General features: G+C 40.4%; 2 protein-coding genes across 6 annotated transcripts in view; both read right to left on the reverse strand.

The window, feature by feature from the left end:
* ARFGEF3 (ARFGEF family member 3) overlaps window positions 1–26,082 on the reverse strand; it is a 133,824-nt gene that overhangs the window by 61,090 nt on the left and 46,652 nt on the right. For all 5 annotated transcript variants that reach the window (XM_060190386.1, XM_060190384.1, XM_060190383.1 and 2 more), the window contains 4 exons: window positions 23,152–23,256; window positions 21,959–22,292; window positions 16,695–16,807; window positions 15,045–15,949 (listed from right to left, as the gene is read on the reverse strand). In XM_060190386.1, coding sequence (XP_060046369.1) covers window positions 15,045–15,949; window positions 16,695–16,807; window positions 21,959–22,292; window positions 23,152–23,256 — 1,457 coding nt within the window. The remainder of the gene's footprint in view (window positions 1–15,044; window positions 15,950–16,694; window positions 16,808–21,958; window positions 22,293–23,151; window positions 23,257–26,082) is intronic.
* LOC132538185 (zinc finger protein 200-like) lies at window positions 5,346–6,556 on the reverse strand. The gene is given in 3 exon segments (XM_060190767.1): window positions 5,346–6,173; window positions 6,175–6,351; window positions 6,458–6,556. Coding segments are annotated over 3 exon segments (1,104 nt in total).

Below are 26,082 nucleotides of genomic sequence, written 5' to 3' on the forward strand. Positions count from 1 at the left end.
CAGTGGGTTAAGCACACATGGCGCAAAGCGCAAGGACCAGGGTAGGGATCACTGTTGGAGCCCCCAGATCCCCACCTGCAGGGGGTTCGCTTCACAAGCGGTGAAGCAGGTCTGCAGGTGTCTTTCTCTCACCCTTTATCTCCCTTCCTCTCTCGATTTCTCTCTGTCCTATCCAACATCAACATCATCAATGGCAACAATAAAAATAACAAGGGCAACAACAACAACAAAATGTTTAGTATTCTAACAGTCCTTATAGGGTTGATTTCAGTTCTTTTTTTTGGTTATTGTTGGGGCTCATGCTTGCACTACTGAATCCACTGCTTCCGGATGCCATTTTCTGCTTTTTGTTGTTATTGTTGCTATTGTTGATGGCCAGAACAGAGAAAAATTGGGAGAGGAGGGGAAGAGAGAGAAGAAGACATCTGCAGACCTGCTTCACCCCTTATGAAGCAAGCAACTGCCCTGCTGCAGGTGGAGAGCCAGGGGTTCGAACAGGGATCATTACCAGTTATTGTGCTTTGCGGCCATGTGCGTTTAACCCGATGCGCTACCGCCTGGCCCCTGGTTTCAGTTCTTTTTTGCTTTTAGGCAAAAGATAAATCCACTTTTCTGATGAATGAAAAGTGGCAATCAGCATTGAATTGTAGGATTGTATCCTGGATCATGGATATAAGCAATATTTGAGTTTACTGACTAGAAAGAATGAAAAATCTGCAAGTGACTTTATCGTCATCAGTAAATAATTTCTTTTAAAAATCTGCAGTGGGGGGCCAGGCGATAGTGCAGTGGGTTAAGTGCTCATAGTACAAAGCTCGAGGATCCCAGTTTAAGGCCCCGGCTCTACACCTGCATGGGGGTCGCTTCGCAAGCAGTGAAGCAGGTGTGTAGGAGTCTTGCCCCATCTAACCCTCCCCTCTCAATTTCTCTCTGTCCTATCCAACAACAAAAACAGCAGCAATAACAGGATCAGCACGACATCACCACCAACTATGGAAAAAAGATGGCTGTCAGCAGCAGTGGATTCCTAGGCAACCAACCCCCAGCGATAAACCTGGAGGCAAAAAAAAAGGGGGGTAGTTGCCAAGCAAGGATGAGGGAAGGATCCTGATTCCAGCCCCTGGCTCCCCACCTGCAGGGGAGTCACTCATAGATGGTGAAGCAGGTCTGCAGGTGTCTTATCTTTCTCTCCCCCGCTCTGTCTTCCCCTCCTGTCTGCATTTCTCTCTGTCCTATCCAACAACGAACGACATCAACAATAACAACCACAACAAGGCTACAACAAAAAGGGCAATTAAAGGGGGGGGGGGAAGGCCTCCAGGAGCAGTGGATTCATAGTGCAGTCACTGAGTCCCAGCAATAACCATGGAGGCAAAAAAGGGGGGTGACTTGGCACCTGATTAAGTGCATGTTACCATGATGCTCAAGGACCCAGGTTCAAGCTCCATGTCTCCACCTGTAGGAGGATAGCTTCACAAGCAGTGAAGAAGTGCTCCTGATGTCTCACTCACTCCCTATCTTGCCTTTCCCTCTCAATTTCTGTCTCTGTCCAATAAAATAAAAAATTAAAATATGGGGAACTGACTTTTGTCTTGAAGTGTTTTGGAAAACTGAGCACACAGAGGCTGAAAGTCAAAAAGACAGCTGGCGTACTTGCTAAAGCAGAGACCCAAGTCATTATAAGAATTGCAGCAAACTCTGGAAGGTATACCTAGAGGATATGCTAAATTCTGAAAAACCTGCCAGACTTGTTAGGAGCAGTCTTTTGGTACTGGCAAATATTATGCAAATTAATCCTTTTATTACAAAGACGTTAAATTTGAGAATAAGATATAACTGATCAACTTAAGAGAAAATAAAGTCTTGCTACACCAGATAAACTTCACTGGTGGTAATAATGGTGATAACACCAAAACTATAATTTATTAAGCATTTCCTGGAACCATTCCTTTTTATACATTATTTCATGTGACATGTGATATATATATCAAATACCCTACTTAATTGTACCAGTAAGCAAAATGTGTTAGGGATGTTAAGTAATTTGCCCTAAGCTAGAAATTGATAAAGTTCTTTTGGGCCTAAACTTCAACCTTTTTGTACTGTGCTATATTGTACTTGCGGTCTTGGTGCCTGCACAACAACTCCCAGTGTTTTTTTTACTTCCAGGGTTATTGCTGGGACTCAGTGCCTGCACCATGAATCCTGCTCCTGGAGGCCTCCCCCCCCTTTTGTTGCCCTTGTTGTTGTAGCCTTGTTGTGGTTATTATTGTTGTTGTTGATGTCGTTCGTTGTTGGATAGGACAGAAAGAAATGGAGAGAGGAGGGGAAGACAGAGAGGGGGAGAGAAAGATAAGACACCTGCAGACCTGCTTCACTGCCTGTGAAGCGACTCTCCTGCGGTGGGGAGCCAGGGTTCAAACTGTGATCCCTACGCTGATCCTTGCGCCTTGTGCCACATGAGCTTAACCCGATACGTTACTGCCCGACCCTCTTATTTATTTTTTATTTTATGTAGAGGGTAAGAGAAAGGGAGATAGAAGGGGAGAAAAATGATAAGAGACTGCAACATCACTACACCTTTCATGAGACTTTCTCCCAACTGATACTCCCACATGGTGACTGGGGGCTCTAAATCAGGTTGTTGCAAGCACATGTGGCAATAAGGTGCTCTATCAGGTGAGCAAGTTCCCATACTCCATTCATACTTGCTGCTGTTATGAAATATTTCCACTCTCTTATGTCCCTCTAACTGATATCCTATTTTGTATTTAACTTCTACAGTTGAATCTCCACTGGACAGGGCCGCTGACAGGTCGATCCATATCCTCAGCCTATTTCTATCTTTCTCTATTGGGGTAGTCCTGGTGTTCCAGGACTCATTGGTGAGGTCATCTGCCCAGAGAAGTCAGGTTGGCATTATAACATACAAATTTCCTTCCTTCCTTCCTTCCTTCCTTCCTTCCTTCCTTCCTTCCTCTCTCTCTCTCTCTCTCTCTTTCTTTCTTTCTTTCTTACCAGAACACTGTTCAGTTCTGGCTTATGGTGGTGAGGGGGATTGAACATGGGTCGTTGGAGTCTCAGGCATGAAAGTCTGTTTGCATAACCATTATGCTATTTACCCTCTGCCCTACACATTTCTATATATGCATCTCTGATTTAGTATAGATTTCCAGCAGTATCTGTCAGCATTTGGAAAACTGTCACATATATGGTGAGTCATATATGTGGTTGGTTTTTTACAAGGGTCTTTAAAAGCATTACTGATTCTTCTATCTACTCACATACAAAATACCTAGATGGGCCAGGTTGCTTGTAACTGGTGTCACTGCACACTTGTTGTGTACCTGTGGTTACTTATTACTATCCTTCCTAAGTCTCAGTTTCCTTTTTTTATTGTTGTTATTGTTGTTGTTGTTAGATAGGACAGAGAGAAATCAAAAGAGGAGGGGAAGACAGAGAGGGGGAGAGAAAGATAGACACCTGCAGAGCTGCTTCACCACCTGTGAAGCAACTCCCCTGCAGGAGGGGAGCCGGGGCTTGAACCAGGATCCACTTTGCGCCATGTGTGCTTAACCCGCTGCACTACTGCCCAGCTCCCTAGGTCTCAGTTTCTTCATGGGAATTTATTAAGTGATATCAATGTAAAAACATTAGGTAATACAAAGCATACATAAGGTATTGCTATGTGATTATTATTACTGTAAACATATAAACAGACACACATGCTGTAAAATGAATAAGAAAAGACAAAATATTTCAGAGACAATATCTGGGTGTTACTGTGTTTTTTATCTTTTAAAAATGATTTATAGAACATACAGCTTGAAACAATAAACTGAAAAACTACTGAAAATTACTAACCTTCATAAAAGTAGCTAGTTACAATATAAACTTTAACATGAATTTCCTCTATAAAAGCAATTATCAACCAGAAAAGTATAATGAAGAAAACTGCCAACAATAACAAAATTGTATACAGCTATATAAAGAAAAATGTAAAAATTTACTCAGGAATACTTTTATAGTTGGAAAGGCATGTTTCTGGTCAGGAAACAATTCTATAAAGGTAAATTGTCTTTTTCCAAAAAGGTTATAAGATCAATCTATTCCAATAAAGCAAAAACTCTGGGGAACCTAAAAAGAGTGAAAGTGATAATTTTTAGAAGCATGCAACAGCATCAGTCCTGTGAAAGCATTTGAATATCAGAAGACCAATGAGACAAACATCCATTATAGTGAAGGAATTGGAATCCTGTCGCTGGAGGGACAATGTGAGATACCCCTAGAAGCATAACTTCTAAAATAAGGCAATTCGCTTATAAAACTGTCATCATTCTTTGCTAGAACTCTGATAACTGCTTTAAGGGTAAGTGAAAAAAAAATAGCCTAGTTCTTGGGTAATATCTTCTTGCCACTAGGTTTGTTCCTTATCTTCAGTCTCTTGACAATTTCCTTCCTAGCAGATTTTCTACTTGGCTGAGTAGAAAAACAGGGTTCTGAAGAACTTTCCCAATATTGGTGTTGGGTAGATTACAGTTACGTAATTCAAAATCATTTCAGCAAAGAAAAGGTATGAGAACCATCTGAATAATTACCAGCAGAACAATCATGAATGGTGTTTTTGAAATTGATGGCTAGTATAAGTCATAGACAAGTAAGTTAGCTTTTGCATGTAACTGCGAAGTTTTTGTTTTCCAAAGAAAACGATTCTTTTCAACTTTCAAATTTTAATAAGTTGTTCTCTTAGAGGTTAATATGAATTTCTATTAGTTGTTGTCTTAACCAGTCAGTAGTTCCTTCAGGGAAATAGTTTCGGAAGAGGAGCTTTGCATTCTTTTTTTCAAGTGTGACTCTCCTTGTGTAGTAAAAAAAATGTATATGCCTTCCATACACAGGTTTCACTCTGTTCACACTGGAGGTAAGTGATCTATAAACCTTTATTCAAAGACTTTTTCAGAAAGGAGCCTGCAGCTAGTATGCTGCTGTATAAGTTCGTATATACAAAATGCTCCTTAGTGTAAAAAAAAAAGTCCTAGATGCTAACTGCAGTACAGTGCTTAAGGGTATTTTCTTTTCTGCCAATTGAAAATTTAAATTTGAAGTCAGAGCCAAGATACTCAATTCCAGCTATAGTGAGGTTTTTACATACCTTTTTTTTTCAGGCAGTCTGGAAATTCATATTTCCTTGTATAACATTTCAGGTTGACACAGGATTGCTAAGCTTTCTTCCAGGACAGGTTTAAAAGCTTATCAAATTTTCTCCATATATATATATATATATATATATATGTATATATATATATATATATGTATTTTTTTTATAACCATATGACTTCATAGTCTCACAGCTCTACAGATGGGTTATTTCTTCTATATTCTAGCTTCTCCTTTACATAGGCTCCTTCACAGTGACTTGAATGAGCCTGTTGACGTTTTTTTTTCTTATACTGAGAACTTGCATGAACTTCCTCTTCTGTATGGATTCGCTCATGCTTACTGAGGTTTGTTTTATGACTGAAACTTTTCCCACAGTGACTACAGTCATAAGGTTTTACTCCAGTGTGAATCCTCTGATGAGAAATAAGGTAAGAACTTTTGTCAAACTGTTTCTTGCATAGTGAACAAGTATACCATTTTCTTGTTCTCAGATTTGGAGTAAGTGCCGTAATATTGATATTCACACATTTTGGGAGTTCTTCTAGTGGAATATCATTTTCAACAGCATCTAAAAGATTTCTCAATTTCCTTTTCTTTGGAAGAGATGTATTTTGCTTTTCTTCTCCGTGAAAATTTCCCAGTTTCTCAGATACCACAGAGCCATCGACTTCGTCACATCTTGCTGACTTTTCATCTTTCTCTACAGATTTCTTCTGAAGCTGTTCGCCCTCATCGTTACTGTCATCGACTAATAACATCATCTCTCCCACAAGGTCTTCTTCCTTTTCTGAAGTGGGCTGCTGAACAGGATCTAAAGTAACACATTCTTCTTGGGAATGAAATACATGCAGATCCTCAAACACCAACACTTGATCAGGCTCAGTGTTCAAACACCAAGACACGTCGTCCAGCTTGCAGTGCGTTTCTTCTCTAGGCACAAACTGCACCAAGGGATGCGGTTGTGCTGTGCTCTGACGCTCCAGGTCCACAGCCGTCACAACATCCATGGTCTCAGTTTTCTCTCTGGGCTGGTACAAGGAGGTTTGGCTTGGGCCAGAAGGTGAGGAACTGTTCCCGAACTAGCTGCTGGACAGTCCTGGGCCCGCTACTGGTATTTCCAGGCAAGTCTTGGCCCGGCTTGGTGTTGGAGGAGCTCTTAGTATAAAGGACTCCTTGGGGGTGTGGGGGGCACTGGATAACCGCACACCACACGTTTGTGAAAAGCTTTCAAGGGGCCAGTCAGCTCTTAGTCCAGGAATCGGCCAGTTAAGTCCTCGCACACACTGCACCCCCTGACGGTGTCCAGAGGCCCCGGCTTGGAGACAGAGGCCTGGGAAATAGGCGTGAGCGGTGGAACTCTCACCTCACCGTGGAGTGTGTCCACTTCGTGGGTCATGGAGGCTCGGTGGACCCCACGTCAGCCGACAAGAATGGCGAGGACCCGCGGTGACTTCTGGGAGGCGACTAGAGGCCTGTGACCTCACTGGAGGCCTGTGACGTCACAAGGCGCCACATTTCTTCACTTCCGGTGTGGAAGTCTGGTCTCCCTGTTTGGAGCAGGTGATCTGCGCTTCTGAAGGCGAGTATATTCCCCTTAGTTATGTGGCAGTCTTTGTTCTTATATCCTCCCACTTTAATTGCTTATTATTTATTATTATTATTTAGTTTCGAATTATTGTTGGGGCTCGGTGCCTACACTACGAATTCACTGCAAGTTGGGGGCTCAAACCAGGACCCTTGCACGGGTCTTTGAGCTTCACGCTATGTGCGCTTAACCTAGTGCTATACCGCCTGATCCCCTATATTCTTTTCTTTTTAACCAGAGCACTGATCAGCTCTGGTTTATAGTGGTGTGGGGCACTGAATCTAGGTGATTTTGGAGCCTCAGGCATGAGAGTCTCTTTGCAAAACTATTATTCTTTCTACCCCCTGCCCTCCTCCGAATATCATATTCCACATATGTTACGATTCTAGGGATTGACTCAGATTATAAATTCCTTGCCCTTGCTTCTGGGAGGCGACTCAATGCCCGTGACCTCGCTGGACGCCTGTGATGTAAGATGACGCCTCATTTCCGGTGCAGAAGTCTGGTTTCCCTGTTTGGAGCAGGAGATATACACTTATGAAGGCAAATTTGTTCCACTGAGCTATGGGGCTCTCAGGACCTGCGCAAGACCTGGCTGCTGTTTGCATAACCATTATGCTATCTACCCCCTGCCCTCCTGCGAATATTACACATATGTTAGGGTGCTAAGGATTATGTCAGACAAATTCCTTGCCCTTGCTTCTAGAATAACTCTAAATCCATTCATTGAAGCAGCCCTCCTATTGCCTGGTGATATCTCCCATCCATAAAACTCATTTGAGGGACCCGGCAGTGACACACCTGGTTGAGCATACATGCCACTATGTGCAAGGACCTGGGTTCAAGCCCCAGGTCCCCACCTGCAAGGAGGAAGCTTCACAAGCCTCTCTCCCCCTCTCAGTCTCCCTCTCTTTCTTTTTCCTCAAGGGTTATCACTGGGGCTGTAGGTGCCGGCGTTACAAATCCACTGCTCCTGGTGGAGATTTTTTTTTTTCCATTTTTATTGGGTAGAACAGAGAGAAATTAAGAGAGGGAGAGATAAACACTGACACCTACAGACCCACTTCACGGCTTTTAAAGTGACTCTGCTGCAGGTGAGGAGCCGGGGGCTTGAACCTGTATCCTTTCACGAGTCCTTGAGCTTTGTACTATGTGCACTTAACTGGGTGCACCACCGCCCCCCCCCCCCCGAGTCTCCCTGCACCTGCCCATTCCATCTTAATTTTTCTTTGTCCTATCAAAAAAAAAAAAAAAGGCGGGGGGAAGGGGAGGGGGGAGAAGGAAAAAAATGGCGGCCGGGAGTTGTGGATTCATTGTGTGGGCACCAAGCTCAAGCAATAACACTGCTGGCCGTAAGAAAAATAATAAAATAGGGGGGTTGGCGGTGGCACACCGGGTTAAACACAATTAGGACCTGCACAAGTATCGGTTTGAGCCCCTGGCTCCCCACCTGCAGGGGGACGCTTCATGAGTAGTGAAGTATTTAATCATGGGTCCTATTACAAATGAGTTATTTATATATATATATATATATATATATATATATATATATATATATATATAATATATATATATATTATATATATATTATATATATATACCATTTCTGAACGACTCAAGACTATTACTGCAACCAGTAACTACTTCATTATGATACATACTTGTTAAAGGCAGCCAATATTTGCTGGACTTTCTGCCTTGGCACCAGGGAAATTAAGATGGTTAGAGTACATTTTCCTGTTTCCTGTGACTATTTTCAGCTGGGAAGTAGCACCGGTTAGAGGGTACATCAAAGACTTCTCAAAGGGCAGGGGATTTTCTTTTCAGCTCACGCTTGCTTTCCTTCCAACTCAAGAGTCAGAGGATTTTGTTAACCCTTGCATTGTTTCACATCCTACCAAAGAACAACTCTGTTAATCTGTAGTCATTTTATGGAAAATAAGCTGTGCAAATTTTGGGACCCTTATTAGCACATAGCACAGTGAAATTTCCCTACTAGTGTTAACTACAAGAAGGATGTGTTTTGTCGCTGTGCCTTTTTGTTAGAAAAGAGAGAAGGGAGAGAAAGATACATACATACAAAAGAATGTTCAGTAAAAATGTGTTGACTTTAATGATGGTGACAGAGGGGATCTTAGGGAGACACATACCTTTTAAAGAAAATACATATTTTTCTAGTCTTTCAATGAAATATTTTATTCATGTATATATATAGCTCCTTCATGCAAAATAGCCAGAATTTATTTTTATATCTAATTCTGAGGAAAGCTACTGAGAAAAAAATGTGTATATTAAAAACTGGTATTTTCAGGTCTTTCTACTTGCTTGCTGCATTTATTGACTCACTACAAACTATTTTGCACTTTTTCTTTAAGGTATGTATTTTCCCCTAACTTATGGACACATGTGTACATACGCCGTACCTCATGGGCTCTGGTCTATATAGAGGTTTTGAGGCTTTGTTAGGAAGTGCGCCACCTGAAATGGAATTAAGGTCCTATGAGCTAGGAAAGGTCTCACCAGAGTAATGAAGTTGGAGGGTTGACATTCCACATCTGACATCTCTGGACACAGTCCGAAGTGAAACATGCCCAGGTGGTACTGGTTGCATTGATTAGGTTGAGATCAGCATATGCAGTATTACTTGGTATAAATTGACAGAAGCATGCAGGAAAGTGAGCCCCAGATGAGGTTCCAGGACTGGGAGAAATAGATGGGTTTTGTAGAGAATGGGGAAGGTTCCTGCTGTCTTAGGGTTCAAGAAGGCAAGAGATAGTTATTGCTGTAACCAAATTATTTGGAAATTGTATTAACTTTGAAAATCCCATTGCTGGGATTTGCTGTATCATACAAGACCTCACCATAATTTATGTCCTTTAATGCTATTTACATATAGCTGTATCTTATAAAGTGATGCCACCAGTTGCTTCTGTTCTCCCTGGTCTAAGCTTATAGGTGATGTAATGTTTCAAAGAAACAACTCATTATTAGAGATGTATAAACAATTTGATCCCACTGTTAAAATTTAATCTGATTACAAATTTAAAGTCTTAAATGCTTGGATTGAAGGAATATATACTCAGCGCTAAAAGACACCATAAAGTACCCAATCAAATAGTTTCTACTTAGACCTAGATACTCTCCTCACCTACTTCCTACTACACTTCCTCAGTCACTCCACAGCTAACGTTGTCAGACAAAGTAAGGACTACAAAAGCTGGATAAGGGCAAAAGACTGACATAATTTAGTGACAACTCTTTGGTTATTACCAGCCCACCCCATCACTTGGGGCCCTAATCAGGGAGTCCTGGAATTCCCACACAGACATAATGGGCCTAGACTTCTAACAGATCCCTCTTTCCATCATCACTGGTCCTCTCCATTAGGAACAACATAATGGACCCCCTTGTAGGCCCCTATAGGACCTTGCCCTCAATGTGGATCAATAATGGGAGGGACTGTTCCATTCTCTGAAGGGAAGCTGGGCAATGTACTCTACCACTTGAGGAAGATGGGTCCTGAAATGAGTGCAGCCTGGTATGTTCCTAGCTGTGACCACATAATGCCAGCTCAGACCTACAGGGATGCAGAGGTGCTGAACATGGGACCCAGCTCAAATCAATGAGGTTTACAGTTAACAGTATTTATATACTTTTCCCATATTTGGGAGCTAGTCTCTTCTCAGATCCAGCTTTCTAGTTCTTCTTCCAACTATGACACCATCTCCCCAGACAATTCCTTGGGTCACCTGCATGTTAGCTGTCAGACCCAGGCAAAAATTAGGAAAGACATGGGTCCCTTGGAATATACCTAAAATAGACCTACTAGCTTTTTCCAAAATGGAGACCCCAAATTTTCATCTGTAATATCATTGCCTTTAGGTTCATGATTAGTCAACAATATTTTCTGCTTTAACCTTAACTCTTTTCCAGCCACCAGGTTCCAGATGCTACCATGATGCCAACCTGTCTTTCCTGGCTTGATGACCCCACCAATGTATCCTGGAAGCCTGCCTCTCCAGAGTCCTCCCCTACTAGGCAAAGAGAGAGAGAGGCTGGGAGTATGGATCGACCTGTCAATGTCCATGTTCAGCAGGGAAGCAATTCCAGAAGCCAGACCTTCCTCCTTCTACACCCCATAATGATCCTGGGTCTGTACTCCTAGAGGGATTATGAGTAGGAAATCTTTCAAGGGAAGGGATGAAATACAAAGTTCTGGTGGTGGGAACTGTGTGGAATTGTACTCTTATTCTATAATTTTGTCAGTATTTCCATTTTATAATTTTTTTTAAAAACTGGCATTTTCTTATCTTGAAAGAATCATAGTACAATTAGAAAAAAATGAGAAATTATATGAATCTCTTTTCATCTCAATTCTTCTTGCCAAGGAATTAACAAATATTGCTGGGGTCAGGAGGTGGCACATGCAGTTGAACACAAAAGACCTGGGGGAAGGAAGCTTCACAGTACTGCAGGTGTCTCTCTTTGTCTTTCCATCTCTATCTTCCATCTCAGGTTCTCTATCCAATCAATGAAAAACATTTTTTAAGCTCTTTATTTCTTTTGGTGCTTCCTGTACCTGTGAATTATTCTCACCTTAGAAGTTGTTTTTCTAACACCCCCCCCCCCCCAAATGCGGGGATGGTAGTGACAGAATCTTCTCCAAAGAAGAGATTCGAAGGGGTCAACAGCATGAAAAAATTCTCAGTCACTGATGATCAGAGAGTTGCAAATAAAAATAACAGGAGGCCAGGCAGGGGCACACCCAGTTTGTACTAAGCACAAAGGACCCACACAAGGATCTGGGTTCAAGCCCCTGCTCCCCGCCTGCAAGGGGTTTACTTCATGAGCAGGTCTGCAGTTGTCTTATTTTTCTCTCTCCCACTTTACCCCCACCACATTCAATTTCTCTTTGTCCTATCCAATAACAAAAAAAAAAAGGAGGAAGAGAAAAGAAAAAAAGGGGGGGAGGCCAACAGGAGCAGTGGTTTGGTAGTGTGGGCACTGAGCCTCAATGATAAATCCTGGAGGCAAACAACAACAAAAACAAATAAAAACAACACTTTATACCTGTGAGAATATCATACATTAGAAAAGATTAAAGTATAAACTGTTAGAGACATTGTGAGGGTGGGAAAAAGGGACTCTCTTACATTGCTGATGGGACAGTAAGTTAGTCTAATCCCTATGGAAAACAGTCTGGAGATTCATCAGAATGCTAGAAATGGACCTGCCTTATCCTAGCAATCTCTCTCTCAAGATAGAAACCCAGGGAAAATAAAAACCACCTATCCAAAAGACCTATGCACACTGACGTTCACAGCAGCACAGTTTGTAAGAGCCCAAACATGGAAGCAACCCAATGATAGAAGAATGGCTAAAGAACTTGTGATCCATATACACAATGGAGTACTATGCAGCTGTTAAAAATCATGAGGCTATCTCCTTTGCAATATCATGGTCAGAACTTGAAGGCACAATGTTGAGTGAGACAAGCCAGAAAGAGAAAAACCAGTATCTAATGATCTTACTTGGGCTGGGTGTGATGTATTATTGCACTGAAGCGAAGGCCTCTGGGGAAGAATTGAATGGTACAGGATGAAGGAACATTTGGAGTACTGTTGTGTCTCCTAGACGCCAGTCAAGGGGAGGTGAGAGCCTGTACCTATGTTTTAAAGACTATACAGTCAACCACAATACCCCCAGTTACCACCAACCCCCTCCACACACAAAGGAAAAAAAAAAAAAGACAGACTAGCTTTTAGTTAGGTATGGGTAGCAGAAGGCTAAAGTATGACAGGATTTGGTGCTTCTTTCTGAGATGATGAAATGCCCAAAAATTGACTCTGCAAACACGTTAAAATTTGCTAAATGTATACTCAAGCTGGAAAAAAAAAGTTTGCCCTTACATATATCTGGGTTGAAGGATCATTTTTATTATTTTTCTGCTAGGACAATCTGGTCAGTTTTTTCCCCCCATTTTTATTAGGTGTTTTGTGCACTTTCTTGCATGTCTGGTCATCAAGCAATTGTTATGGGACTTATTTAATTCTACTAAGAGCTTCCTTATGAAGCATAACTACAGTATTTTTCTAAACAATAATGAGGTCTCTGGAACAAAGGACTGGGGAAGGATGGAGGGAGTGGTGGGGGGTGGGGGGCTGGGGTGCTGGTGCATGATGGTGGAAAAGGACTGAAGTTGGGGATGAGAGTATTTTGTAGACACCTATCACATGGAGATAAGAAATTGTATCCATGTGTCAACAATTGTTCTGGTCAGCTTCTGAATGACACTGACTAAGCTACCTCTTAACACAACTGTCAGCTCTGACCAGTTTCCAGTAATAGGGCTAGCATCATTTTGTGTCGGCATGTGGTTTTTTTGTTGGAAGATCAAAATGAATTTGACAGAGTTGCAATTTGAAAGAACCAAGAGGGCAGTGTGGAGCCAATAGAACAAACAACAAACATGGTGACTGTAAGCATAACTAAAACACATGTTCAAGGCTCAGTGATTAAGAAGCCAGTGGTGACCTTGGCTTTTTTTTATGCTTTCAAATTTTTCCACTTGTTAGCATATTTATTTATTTAATTTTTTATACTTATTTTCCCTTTTGTTGCCCTTGTTTTTTTATTATTGTTGTTATTGATGTCATCGTTGTTGGATAGGACAGAGAGAAATGGAGAGAGGAGGGGAAGAGAAAGACACCTGCAAACCTGCTTCACTACCTGTGAAGGGACTCCCCTGCAGGTAGGGAGCCGGAGCTCGAACCAGGATCCTTATGCTGGTCATTGCGCTTTGCGCCACGTGTGCTTAATCCACTGTGCTACCACCAGACTCCCAGCCTATTTATTTTTTAAAAAATTTTATTGGGAGGTTAATGGTTTACAGTACAGTTGTTGGCATATGGGTACAATTTCTCACCTCACCAGAACGGGTGTCTGCAAAACATTCTAGTTCTGTGTCAATCCTAAGGGTTAGTCCTTTCACTCTAAGCCAGTTCCAAGAGGTCCATCTACTGTGCAACCACAGTCAAGAGACTCTTAAAATTCAGGGGAAGACTGAGCCAGGTAATCATTTATTCCTGTCATAAACTTCATGTACCTATTTCACTGCTTTCTTTCTGTAATACCTTTCAAGAAAATTGTCATTAAACTCATTACTTTTGTGTGAAATGCTGCTTCCCTGTATTCTTTATCTCCTCCCACCAGTAAGAGTACAAATTATATTTTACCCTTCAATAAAAGGGGAGTTAGCCTGATATATTTTGATTAGTATCTCCCACAACACTACTGTAAAAATGTTATCTGGGTCACAATGCTGGCATTCAGCAGGGAGGAAAGATTGGGAAATATGATACTACTGGGGCTAGGTGGTGGTGCACCTGGCTGAGGGCATATGTTACAATGCTCAAGGACCTGAAGCCCCCAGTTCCCACCTGTGGGGGAAAGCTTTATGAGTGGTGAAGCAATGCTGCAGGTGTCTCTCTATTTCTCTCCCTCTCTCCCTTCCTTCTTTCCTCATGATTTCTGAGTGTCTATCCAATAAATATAATAAACACTTTTTAAAAAAAGAATATGAAGTTACCAAGCACACACTGAGGGAGTCGGGCAGTAGCGCAGAGGGTTAAGCGCACAAGGTGCAAAGCAAAATCCCAGTTCGAGCCCCCGGCTCCCCACCTGCAGGGGAGTTGCCTCACAAGCAGTGAAGCAGGTCTACAGGTGTCTCTCTCTCCTCCTCTCTGTCTTCCTTTCCTCTCTCCATTTCTCTCTGTCCTATCCAACAACGATGACATCAATAGTAACTACAACAATACAACAAGGGCAACAAAAGGAAACAAATTTTTTTTAAAAAAGCACACACTGGAAGATCGGGAGAATTCAGACTATATTGTTCAGTTAACCTACCATCTAACCCTGAAATATATTCAAAATATTTTGCATACTGGTGTACCCCAAGTAAACTGCTCTAAGTTCTCAGATAACAAGGAGTAGAAGCTTACTTATGAATTCAATATTTTAATTAACTCTCCTCTTATTCAGCAGCAGTTTTCTAGAAAAGAGCTCTTTTATTCTCTATTATATACCATATGCCTTTTATCAATATCATAGTATATTCCATTCACTAGCTGCTTTATAATTCAAAAAAACCACCAATAATTCTTACATTCTGTTTTTCTCTTTAAAAAGAAGATATCCAAAAGTTCAGTCAGGTGTTTTTACACACCTTAAAACAACCAGTATGGTGATGACTTCCTATTAGACAAGATTCTCACGCTCTAGCAAAAAATTAACAAACCTGAGCAGAATGTGGAAGCAAAGTTCTGGAGAGCTGAATCCACTTCTTGCACACTGGGAAGAGCCAGCAGGCGAGGAAGGAGGCTCTCTAGGGACTGTACAAACAGCCTGGCACTGTGCTGATCAGCTTCCTGGTTTTTCAGCAGTTTCAAAGACAGAGCAGCAGATCGCAGGGACCGGTGGCGATCCTGAAGGTTCTGCTCTTCATCAGCTAGTGAACAGTTGTCTGACCCAATGTCTGACACATCAGATCTCCCTGAATCCTTTTCTGCTGCCATTGAATACTGGTCACAGGAGTCAAATTCTGTCCGAGAAAGGTCTTGGTCATCAACACTAAAATTACTCTCACTATATCTAGATCCGTAGGACCGCATCCTGCAGTCTACTGATAGGAAGTTAGTTATATCAGGGTAGGCAACCATGTGGCTTCGTTGAACTACATCTGGTTGATCTATTGCTTCTGGTTCTGATGCTTTACTCAAAGTCTCCTTGGTCTCCTGGATGGCTGGTGACTTGAGACTGTTCTTGTGGTTTTCAGAGTGGTCCTCTGGTGTTGTCTGACCTAATTCTCCTTCCAGAGTAGTCTGGCCTGTGTCAGTGGTCACACTAATGCTGATATCAGGGCTCCTCTCATTTCCTGCCTCCCAAGGAGTATGTTCTGAGGACAAGATTCGCCGCTGCCAGCGGAAGTCAGCCTCATTGATTTCCATGGAGTCTCGGCTTAACTCTCCTCCATCCTTCAGCTCCTCAAGGCGTAGAAGCAACAGCTGAACCTGAATTTCACTCAAGCCCTTACCCTGACTGAGCTCATCTAAAGCCCCGAGTAAGGTACAGACACAAGACACAGCAGCATAGCAGGCTTCAATGCCACCCTTGATGCATGCTTCAGTCATGCCATCCATGATCCTAAAAGTGTTCAAGGAAGAAAATGGTGGGAAAATGTTCCATAGAAAAATGCTCCAAAACAAAAAGAATTGTTAGATGGCGGAGTACTATAGTATTCTAAAGAGAATCTGATTTACATGGAATTCAACAACCTGGGCATAATACAAAATAAACACTAAATAAATACATTCAGGTCAGCAAAGAAATAGCAAAGTGGTCTTCCTTGAAACACACTCTCTCTTAGCTGACTTATTTGGATATAAACAAAAATTACAAATAGGAATTGGCAATCCTTACAAACACAACAAAATTGTGTGTATATTATGTTTAGTTTTGAAACAAAATATTGATAGTAGCTATATGATCTCATGGACGTTTCTTATAAAATAAACATTACTGAACAGATCTGCATAATACAAATAAGATAATATTCAGTTTTGGGGTTGAGTGGGGGCTATATATAAGGAAATCCAATACAGTATTGTAATTCAATTTTTCATAAAATAACCCAAGTGGATAGTTTTTGTGCATTTAATTTTGCATACTGGGCTTTCTTTAGGTCAATGTAAGAATTATCGAGAGATTTGTGATTCTAATAGGTTGAGGTAAGACGGCTCATATGGTATGCAGTGTATGCAGGTACATAATTAAACATATTCCATATAATATAGATTCGTAAACATTTCAGAGACTTGGAAACAAGGTCAAGAGTATTCAGAGAAGCATTGTTTCCCCCAGTAAATACAGAATAAAAGGGGAAACATACAGTTTGAGAAGATCCAGATGAGACTTTCTTTTTGAAATTGATCTTTTTCTGGATTCTGATTCGGTGGAGCTAGGTCCTGCCATATCACAGAGACGCTGTGGGTTCCCAAGTAGCTTTAGAAAAAAGAAAATATGTAACAGAACAGTGAATATTAAAAATTTTTTAAGTCATAAAACCAAACAAATGCACTTCCTTTACTGAATGATACTCAAGAGATGCACACTTGTTTGCAATGACAAATCTTAATAAGATTAGAGAGACCAACCAATAAGTTAACTTTCTTGTACTTTGTCTTATTTTTGCTATCAAATTAGTTTGGCTAGCTTCAAAAAGTGGGTTGAGAAATAGTTCCTTTTTCTAATCTCTGGAAAAATTCACATATTATTGGAATTTTGCATTCCTTGAATGTTGATATGACATTTTATACAGAGTCTAATTTTAATTGTAATATTTAAACTATAGATTCAGCTTGCTCAAAAGATTATAAGACTTTCTTAGCCACTATCTGTTATACCCATATGTCAACAACAGAACTGTAGACCATTCACTTCTCAATGAGAAAAAAAAAATACAAGACTGTTAGGTCTTCAATTTATTTTTTTAGCCATCTTTAAAGGCTGTGTTATTTTTTTATTTTTTATTTTTTTGCCTCCAAGATTATAGCTGGGGCTCGGTGCCTGCACTATGAATCCACTGCTCTTAGAGGCCATTTTTTCCCTTTTGTTGCCCTTGCTAGTTATCGTTGTTAATGTTGTTGCCAATCCTGTTGTTGGATAGGGCAGAGAGAAATTGAGAGAGGAGGGTAAGACAGAGCGGGGAGTGAAAGACACTTATAGACTTGTTTCACTGCCTATGAAGCGACTCCCTTGCAGGTGGGGAACCAGAGGCTCAAACCGGGATCCTTAAGTAGGTCTTACTGCTTAGCACCATGTGCGCTTAACCCACTGTGCTACCGCCCGGCCCCAAAGGCTGTATTATTTCCTATGGAATAATCCAACCTTTCAAATTTAGTGGCATAAATTGTCTCAAAACTTTTTAAATGCCTTTAGTATCTATAATTGTGCCCATTTTGTACTTTTGTTCCACAAAACTATATTTGCTTATAAATATTTTTCTGCATTTATATTTATTTTCCCTTCTTCCTGCTCTCTTTAAATTTAAGCTTACTCGTTTTCCATCTATCTAAGTTGGATAATTGGAACATATGTTCTACATTTTTTGTTTTAAAAACAAGCAGTAGAAAATGTATTGTTCTATGATGGTTTGGCTACCATCTATAAAATTTCATGCATAGAAGGATTTCCATAGAGGAACAGTTCTGATTTTTCTTTTCATATGGTAGAAGTCATTACTGAAAATTTTAAGTTGAAGCTAAGTTAATTTAAGGAAAGGTTAATTAAGTTAAACTTTTAATTTGATTAAATTAAGTCCTATTATGCCCATTATTTTAAAAGTAATTTGTATTCGTAGAAAAACCATCCACAGAACCTGGTGGTGGTGCACTTACTATGGTGTGCAAGTAGCTAGGTTCAAGCCCCTGTTCCCCACCAGCAGGGGGAAAGCTTCATGAGTGGTGAAGCAGGGCTACAGGTGTCTCTGTGTCTCTTTCCCTCTCTATCTCTTCCTCCCCTCTCAATTTCTGTCTCTATATAATAAATAAATAAATAAACTTTAAAAAAGAAAATAACATCTACTAAACAGAGTCTATTTTAAGAAACACTCTTCTATCCTTCCATATTTTCTTCTTGCCCATAAGTTGAGGACTTCTGCTGTGGCAGGCACAGATTTCTGATTCTCTCTCTACATTTTATTTCTTTACATTAAAAAAAAGAATAATGCTGAAGTCAGTCTCAGCCTGTCCAACCAAAGTAGCTAGGCTTATGGACTTTTAGCTGTCCCATTTTTTTGCAAAAAAGGTCAATGAATTGTGTGTATATGTGTGTGGGGAGAGCCCATATATTCTCTAATGCAAACTTTCCATAACAAAATAAATGATATACATCAATTTCTACATACTTAGGTATTCATTAAAAAGAGAAGGAAGAGGAGGAAGAGAACCAGAGCATTACTCTAGTATATGGTATGCTTGGAATGAAATTATTGGGGCCTCATGCTTTCAAGCCCAATGCTTTATTCACTGCACCACCTCCTTGGCTGCAGCTCACATTAAACTTATAGTAATTTTTCACTTCTTAAAGAAAAGCAAGATATGGTAGAGAGTGGCTCCCAAACTTGAAGAAAGTATAGAAATACAATTAACTGATTACCCCATTGATCTGACTCAGGGGCCATATATACTCACACTTAGAATAGGGGGCCTGTGTAACCTCTGAGAATTGTATATAGTGTTTCTTCTAAGGACTATCAAGGGGTGACAATAATGCTGATCCTGTTAGAAGAGATTAGGAGATATATCTTACTTTGTTTTGTGTATCTAGTTGAGTAGATAGAGTGACTGGGGGAAGTGAGGTAGGGTTTGAGAGGAGGGTGTCTAGGCCTAAGTAGTATATACTTGATTAGACAATTTATGATGCCTTCTTTAGGCCTTTTTACCTGCTTGCCAAGCTTATTAGGTTTAAGTCTAGTCACAGAGGACCGTTAGTTTCTAAGCCTATTCTCAACTCTTACACCATCATCCCAGACAATATTTTTAGCTATTAAGCTCAGGCAAAAATTAGAAAGTCATGGGCCCCTTGGAACATACCTAAACATACTTTGTAGCTTCTTGCCATCCTATAGTCCCTAATTTTATCTACCCTATCCCTACTTTTTGGTTCCTGTTTATTAAACATTTTTGTCCGGCTTTATATATCTTACCATCTTACCATCTTTCAGCTGCCATGTTTCTGATGCTACTATGATTCCATCCTGACTTCCTTGGGCAGAGACCTCACTAGTATGTCCCAGAACCTCACCTCTTCAGAGCCCTATCCCACAGATAGGAACAGGCTGGGTGTATAGATTGACCCGTGGATGTGCATATGGATGTCCAACAGAGAAACAGTTACGGAAACCAGAATTCCCACCTTCTGCACCCCTGTAAGAATTTTGGTCCATACTCCTAGAGTGGGAGAAATGTTAGGGGAAGATGACCAGAGGGCTCTGAACTCCAGTTCCATCAAGACCCAGAGAGAGAAGAAGACAAAAAAGGAATGACATTCAGAAGTAGTAATAGGTATAGGTGTGACTTAGGAAAGCTTACAATGGAAGGGATGGGATATGGAACTCTGTTGGTTCGAACTGTGTGGAATTCTACCACTCTCATCTTATAGTCTTGCTGGTATTTTTATTTTATAAAAAATTAAATTTAAGGGAGTCCGGCGGTAGCTCAGCGGGCAAGTGCATGTGGCGCAAAGCTCGAGGATCCTGGTTCGAGCCCCCAGCTCCCCACCTGCAGGGGAATCAGTTCACAGGCAGTGAAGCAAGTCTACAGGTGTCTTTCTCTCCCCCTGTCTTCCCCTCCTCTCTCCATTTCTCTCTGTCCTATCCAACAATGACAACATCAACAATAATAATAACTACAACAACAATAAAAACAACAAGAGCAACAAAAAGGAAAATAAATAAATAAATATTTTTAAAAATCTTTAAAAATTAACATTTAAAATGAGGACTAGATGGCAGGGCCATAGAATAAATGGGGTGTACACATACACACGCACAAACATATACACAGAGAGATAGTTATAAAAATAATAGTAAACCCGTATCTGTGAACTTGAGAGAATTTCTGCAGTTTCCAATGGAGGGAATGGGGACACAGAACTCTGGTGATGGGATCAGATACCTCTGTTATCTCATAATTTTATAAGTCAACATTAAATAGCTAATACACACACACACACACACACACACACATTCTTTTGCACCAGAAGAGGATACATACAAAATGTATTGGGAAATAATCAAAAAAGTATTATCATCATTTATGATATAACAACAGCTTATGCTTATGTGTATAAATTTCCGGAAAACAGTAGTGTAATTTTTGTTTTCTCAATAGAGAACTATAAAAGAAGGCAAACAAAATGAAGTCTTACAATATTCTCCTCAATGCAGATGTCTGTGTTTGTGAGAATGCATCCTAAAGTGCAGATATTTACATACATCAGAGGGAAACATTTTTAAAAAGAGAAAAAAATAGCAAGAAAACAAAGCAAGATATGTTTAATCTCAACTAGGTCAAGCTCCAGTGAGGGAGGTGGTAGCAGTGGTTGGTGTGTCAGAGAACTATAAAGGGGAGAGAATGCCTTCTAACACTGAACTATGAGAGAGAGAGAGGAAACAGTGTGTACTTTTTGATTACTGATCATTCGGGGGACAAGTAGAAAAAAGAGCAAATGTACCCTGGAGAACAAAATGTGATGTATGTCTTTGATCAACAGGTACATATGTGGCAGAGTGACAAATTTGAAAAAGAACAAGGAAATAACACACCACGGACTCAGACTCCTAAAGGTTAAACAAATATCCTCATTGCCTAGTGATTTCCTTTGTGGACATAAGCCCTGCTCATTTGTTTCTGTGTTACCGACTTTCTCAGTTTAATTGCGTCATATAAACCAAAGACATTGCTACTCAGAAAAACTGGCTCACACTAGTCTGTACTATTCGAGAGGGCAATATTGCCTAGATAATACTTCTTTAGGCAACAGTGACAAAGAATTGTCCAGACTCTGAAAAGTCACCCTGGAAGTGAGGGAATGTATGCAAAAGGAGAAAACATAGTAGTGTCCTCTGTAGAAAGAAGGCTTATTTGAGAGAAAATAGAAGAACCTCTATTTGAAGTAAGTAACCCAAATTCCTCCTCAAAACCATGAAGTCGTATACTGGACTTACTATCACAAATGGCCCAACATGGAACAGAACAAAGGGACTCCTTTCAGTAGATATGAATAATGCTCTTCTTTGGATAGATCACAATGTAGAAACAATTTGAAATTCAATTTGTTAAAGGTGAGCAAATGCTTACATCTTCACAAACAGTACCGAAGAGAAGCAGAAGCCTAGTTACATGTATGCAGCTTAAATCATCACATGACTTTGCATCAACGAGCACTCATCAACTCCTTCTACCCAAAACCCCAGCTCTCAACACATTCAACACACACCTTCATGGTAAAGATATTATTTATTACTGGATACCATATGGTGACAATTAAGTTCTATCAAGTGATAGGCAAACATTTTCTGAGTCTTTTCCTATGTGCAATACACTGTGTTCAAACAGTGCAAACCCAGTGGCATTCATTAATGCTTCCTACCTCCTTCATTATTTTGATGGCTTCTACTCTGTGCTGGGGTGGAGGATACAACAGCACCCGGTGATAGAGAGACTGGAGCACTGGCTTCATGGAGTCCACTGACCCCACTAGCCGTACCAGCTCAGCTGCAATGTAGTAAATAGTCCGAGCCACAGGACTGCTCAGGGCTGGTGCAACAGAGGAACAACCCGACCCTCGGCCATGGTCAGAGACCCCTGGAGAGGCAGAGTCTGACTCAATGCTTGTGCCTGTGCTGCTGCTGTGAGCAGAGGTGATGCTTTTGTCATGAATTGGATTCCCCAGGATCACGATGAGGGCAGGGCAGAGGTTTTTCCTGGGAAGAGACAGAAGGGGAAAAAGTAATGTCGTATAGACCAAGGAATCAAATGTGAGTGCTAGCCTGAGGATGTGACTATATTCCAGGTACCACATAAATAAGACTAAGAGGACTAATAAGATTTGGGCAATTGACTGCTCCTTTTAGCTACATTCTGCTAAGTGTCCCCAGTGTCTCCTATCTCCGCATTACTTCTGCATGTACATACAGAATATCCTTCTTCATAACTCATGCTAGATTTAACCAAATATATCAAGTATTGAAGAGCTATCATGTATGAGTAAATATCAACATAAGAGATGATGCAGTTACAAAGTTAATTTTTTACCATAAATATACTTCTCATTTGAAAAGTTAATTAAAAATTCTGACATCTCTCATACTGACACATGCTATTCAACTCCCTACTTGTGGAAAAGCTCAGGATCCCTGAGTAACTAGCTGGCTGCCTTCAGGTCCCTTTACTTGCATGACTCTGACTCAAATTAAATGACAAGTATTCAGGTTGACTGAGTTAGAGAAGGCACTGGGTCTGACTAGTAATATTCAGTAACTCTTCCTCCACCACACAACTTTCTTATAACTTTGTATGCTTTGAGAACCAAAACTCTAGAAAATAATCTCACTCCTGGGTCTCCTGTTCTTATGATGTAAACAAAAGGAAACAGAGTCTTGGGGGCATGTTTTATAACAACAACTATCTGCTTCTCTTTATATTTTGGTCTGAAATGTGCAATAGTAATAATTCCCCTTCAAAACATTTACATTGTCTGGATGCTGTGGAAGGGAACCCATACACACAGCTAGAAGGAGCAAGCCCCTTAAGTCGGTATGGGGGAGCCAAGTGAGTGCTCACCAGATCAGGTCTGTGAAGCCTCTGTGCAGGTGCATGGAGGAGGAGGAGCTGGTGAGGACTGACAGAATGCACTCCAAATACAAAAGCTGCAGCTGCTGACTGTCACTGCAGAAAAAAAAAAAAAAGAAAGAGAAACACATGCAAATGCAAACAAGACAATGGTATAGTTGTAGAGGTGCAATGTTTAGAGGTGGTTGTGGAAATGTTTAGAACATCATTAGGCATTACAGAAGCATCAATTCTGGTGGGAATGTTAGTGTTATGGTTTGAACTGTGACCTTCTTCCCAATTCATATGCTGAAGTCCTAACCCTCCCAGTACACCAGCTGTAACCTTTCTTGGAGATAGCAAGAAGATTAGAAGTTTTAAAAGGTGGGAAGAAAAGGTGGGTTAAAACTGGACCATCCTGGGAGTCAGGCTGTAGCGCAGCGAGTTAAGTGCAGGTGGCGCGAAGCACAAAGACCGGCATAAGGATCCCGGTTCGAACCCCGGCTCCCCACCTGCAGGGGAGTCGCCTCACAGACGGTGAAGCAGGTCTGCAGGTGTCTATCTCTCCTCCTCTCTGTCTTCCCCTCCTCTCTCCATTTCTCTCTGTCCTATCCAACAACGACAACAACAATAATAACTACAACAATAAAACAACAAGGGCAACAAAAGGGAATAAATAAATAAAATAAATATATAAAAAAATAAAAAAAAAACTAGACCATCCTAAAAGCCAAAATATTGTATCTATACAACTACCAAATTGAGTAAGGTTTTGAATTGCAGACAAATGATATAAAACAGGGGACACTGGTCTCTTATATAAGTGCAATACTAAATACCCAGGTGTATAAACTTGACATTATACTCTGAAACTGGTTGGCAAGCAACAAACCAAAGGCGAAATCCTGCCCAAGGAATTGTGGTCTACATCAATGAAATTATGCATGTATGAAGTCCTGGTTTTATGTGTGTGTACACACACACACACACACACACACACACAATAATAATTTTAATTAACAATGTTTTTGATTTTAAAGATTTGTGCAAACAAGACCAAAAAGAAACAGATAAAATGTGGCCCTTGACTGATTCATACTCTAATAAAATGACCTCCCTTGATTAAATCACATGTACACTAAATAAAAGAAAATTATTATTTTGAGGAAGGGAATTTGATGTATATTTGAATATACTCAAGCATACCCCAAGGCTAGGAGATACGGGTAAAGACTGAAGAGACACAAAAATATTGCTATTTATCAAGAGGATAGTGGTGCTGGAGGAAAAAGAAAAAGGTGAGAAAAAATAAGCCCTTCTTGGGTCAGGTAAGGATTTTATGTTTTACACATATACACCTACAAGCTTCCATATACAAGCATGCTTATGTATGATTTTCATTATTAGTGAGTTAACACTGGTTTACTAAATAAAAAAATTTCAGGAATATATACCTACGTGTGTGTACAGCTTAGCACAAGCAACACCAAACTCCCTATAATTTTCAATAAGACACAGTTCCTGACCAGAAACAGAACATTCTTCACTCCTATGAGACTTAAGACAGAAAAGTTAGTAGATCACACACTAGTACAATGTGTTAAGTACAGACTTTACTGAAGTTTCATGAAAGTATATAGGATAGTGCCTAGTGTTCTTTAGAAAAATTCAAAATGAATTTCCAAAGGAAATACTATTTTAATAGCCACCTAAAGTTCAAGTAGGAATCTGTCATTTAGAGGCACTGGGGAGAACATATCTGCCAAGTGCGTGTGTGTATGAAGGTAGTGGTAGTCGTGGTGGTGGTTTGTGGCTAGAATGGGGTCTAAGAATGTCATCAGCAAGAGACAGTTGGATAGGTGGGCAGGGAAAGACCAGCAAGGGTCTTGGATGCCATGTTAGGTTATTTGGACTTTGTCCTGCAAGTAGGAAGAGCAACATGAGCAAATTTACATATTCGAACAGTCATTACGGATGCTATAAAATTAAGCACTGGAGAAGGCAAAATGGTGCTATAATATCATTTATAAGAGAAATTCAAAAAAAAAAATCAGCTCTGAGAGAATTGCCTTTGCTAATCTTTCAAATTAATCATTTGACCAGTAAAGAATAATTATTAAATGGTCCAATTAAAAATATCTCAATCAGTATCACAAAACACAAATAGTTATAGGCAATAAAGACTCTCAACTTCTGAATAATTAGAACAGATACAGTTTTTAGTTTCCAATGAATTATTTGCAAAGTGCGCCACAACAACTACTATAACCCCAAGGCACAATGCACAGTGACAGAGAGATGAAGGCATTGCCAAGGTAACTGGTTTGACAGTCTCCTTGGAGACCAATTGTGGCAGCTTTTCTGTGGGCTGTAGGAGTCTAGAAAAATGGGTGTTCAATGCCTTGCATGAATCATGTCATTGAGAGTTGAATGAAATGTGACTTCTATATATGACCCTCACTATGCATGTGAAAAATGTGTATGTGCTTCCATTTCATATCTGTCTGATATACAGATAATTATGTATAATCCACAGAGCAGAAAGTCACTTAGAAGTCAGCTACCACTTTAAAATACACTAGGTCAAATCTGTGTGCTGAGAAGGGTTGAGTCACATTGTCCAGTCTTTTGTTTGAATATTTCATGGCTGACAGGTGGACTATCTGTAGGTCTGTTTCTCTCCTTATTACTGAATTTCTTCCCATGTGTATTAACCATAAAGAACAAGTCTTATGAGTGGATCAGACAATGAGAAAATGAAACAGTCGCCTGTCCTGACAAGGTCATAGCGAGAGCAATCTGGTAGCATATTCCGAATCCTTGGAACACTCAGATTTTGTTTTTATTTGAACCATTCTGATTTTGCCTCTTTAAGAACTCACTCAAATTATAAGGATTAAGGAAATTAATTGTGTAAGTTGTGAAATGGAATTAGAACTAACA

Source organism: Erinaceus europaeus, chromosome 4, assembly GCF_950295315.1.
Source record: "Erinaceus europaeus chromosome 4, mEriEur2.1, whole genome shotgun sequence".
NCBI lineage: Eukaryota > Metazoa > Chordata > Mammalia > Eulipotyphla > Erinaceidae > Erinaceus > Erinaceus europaeus.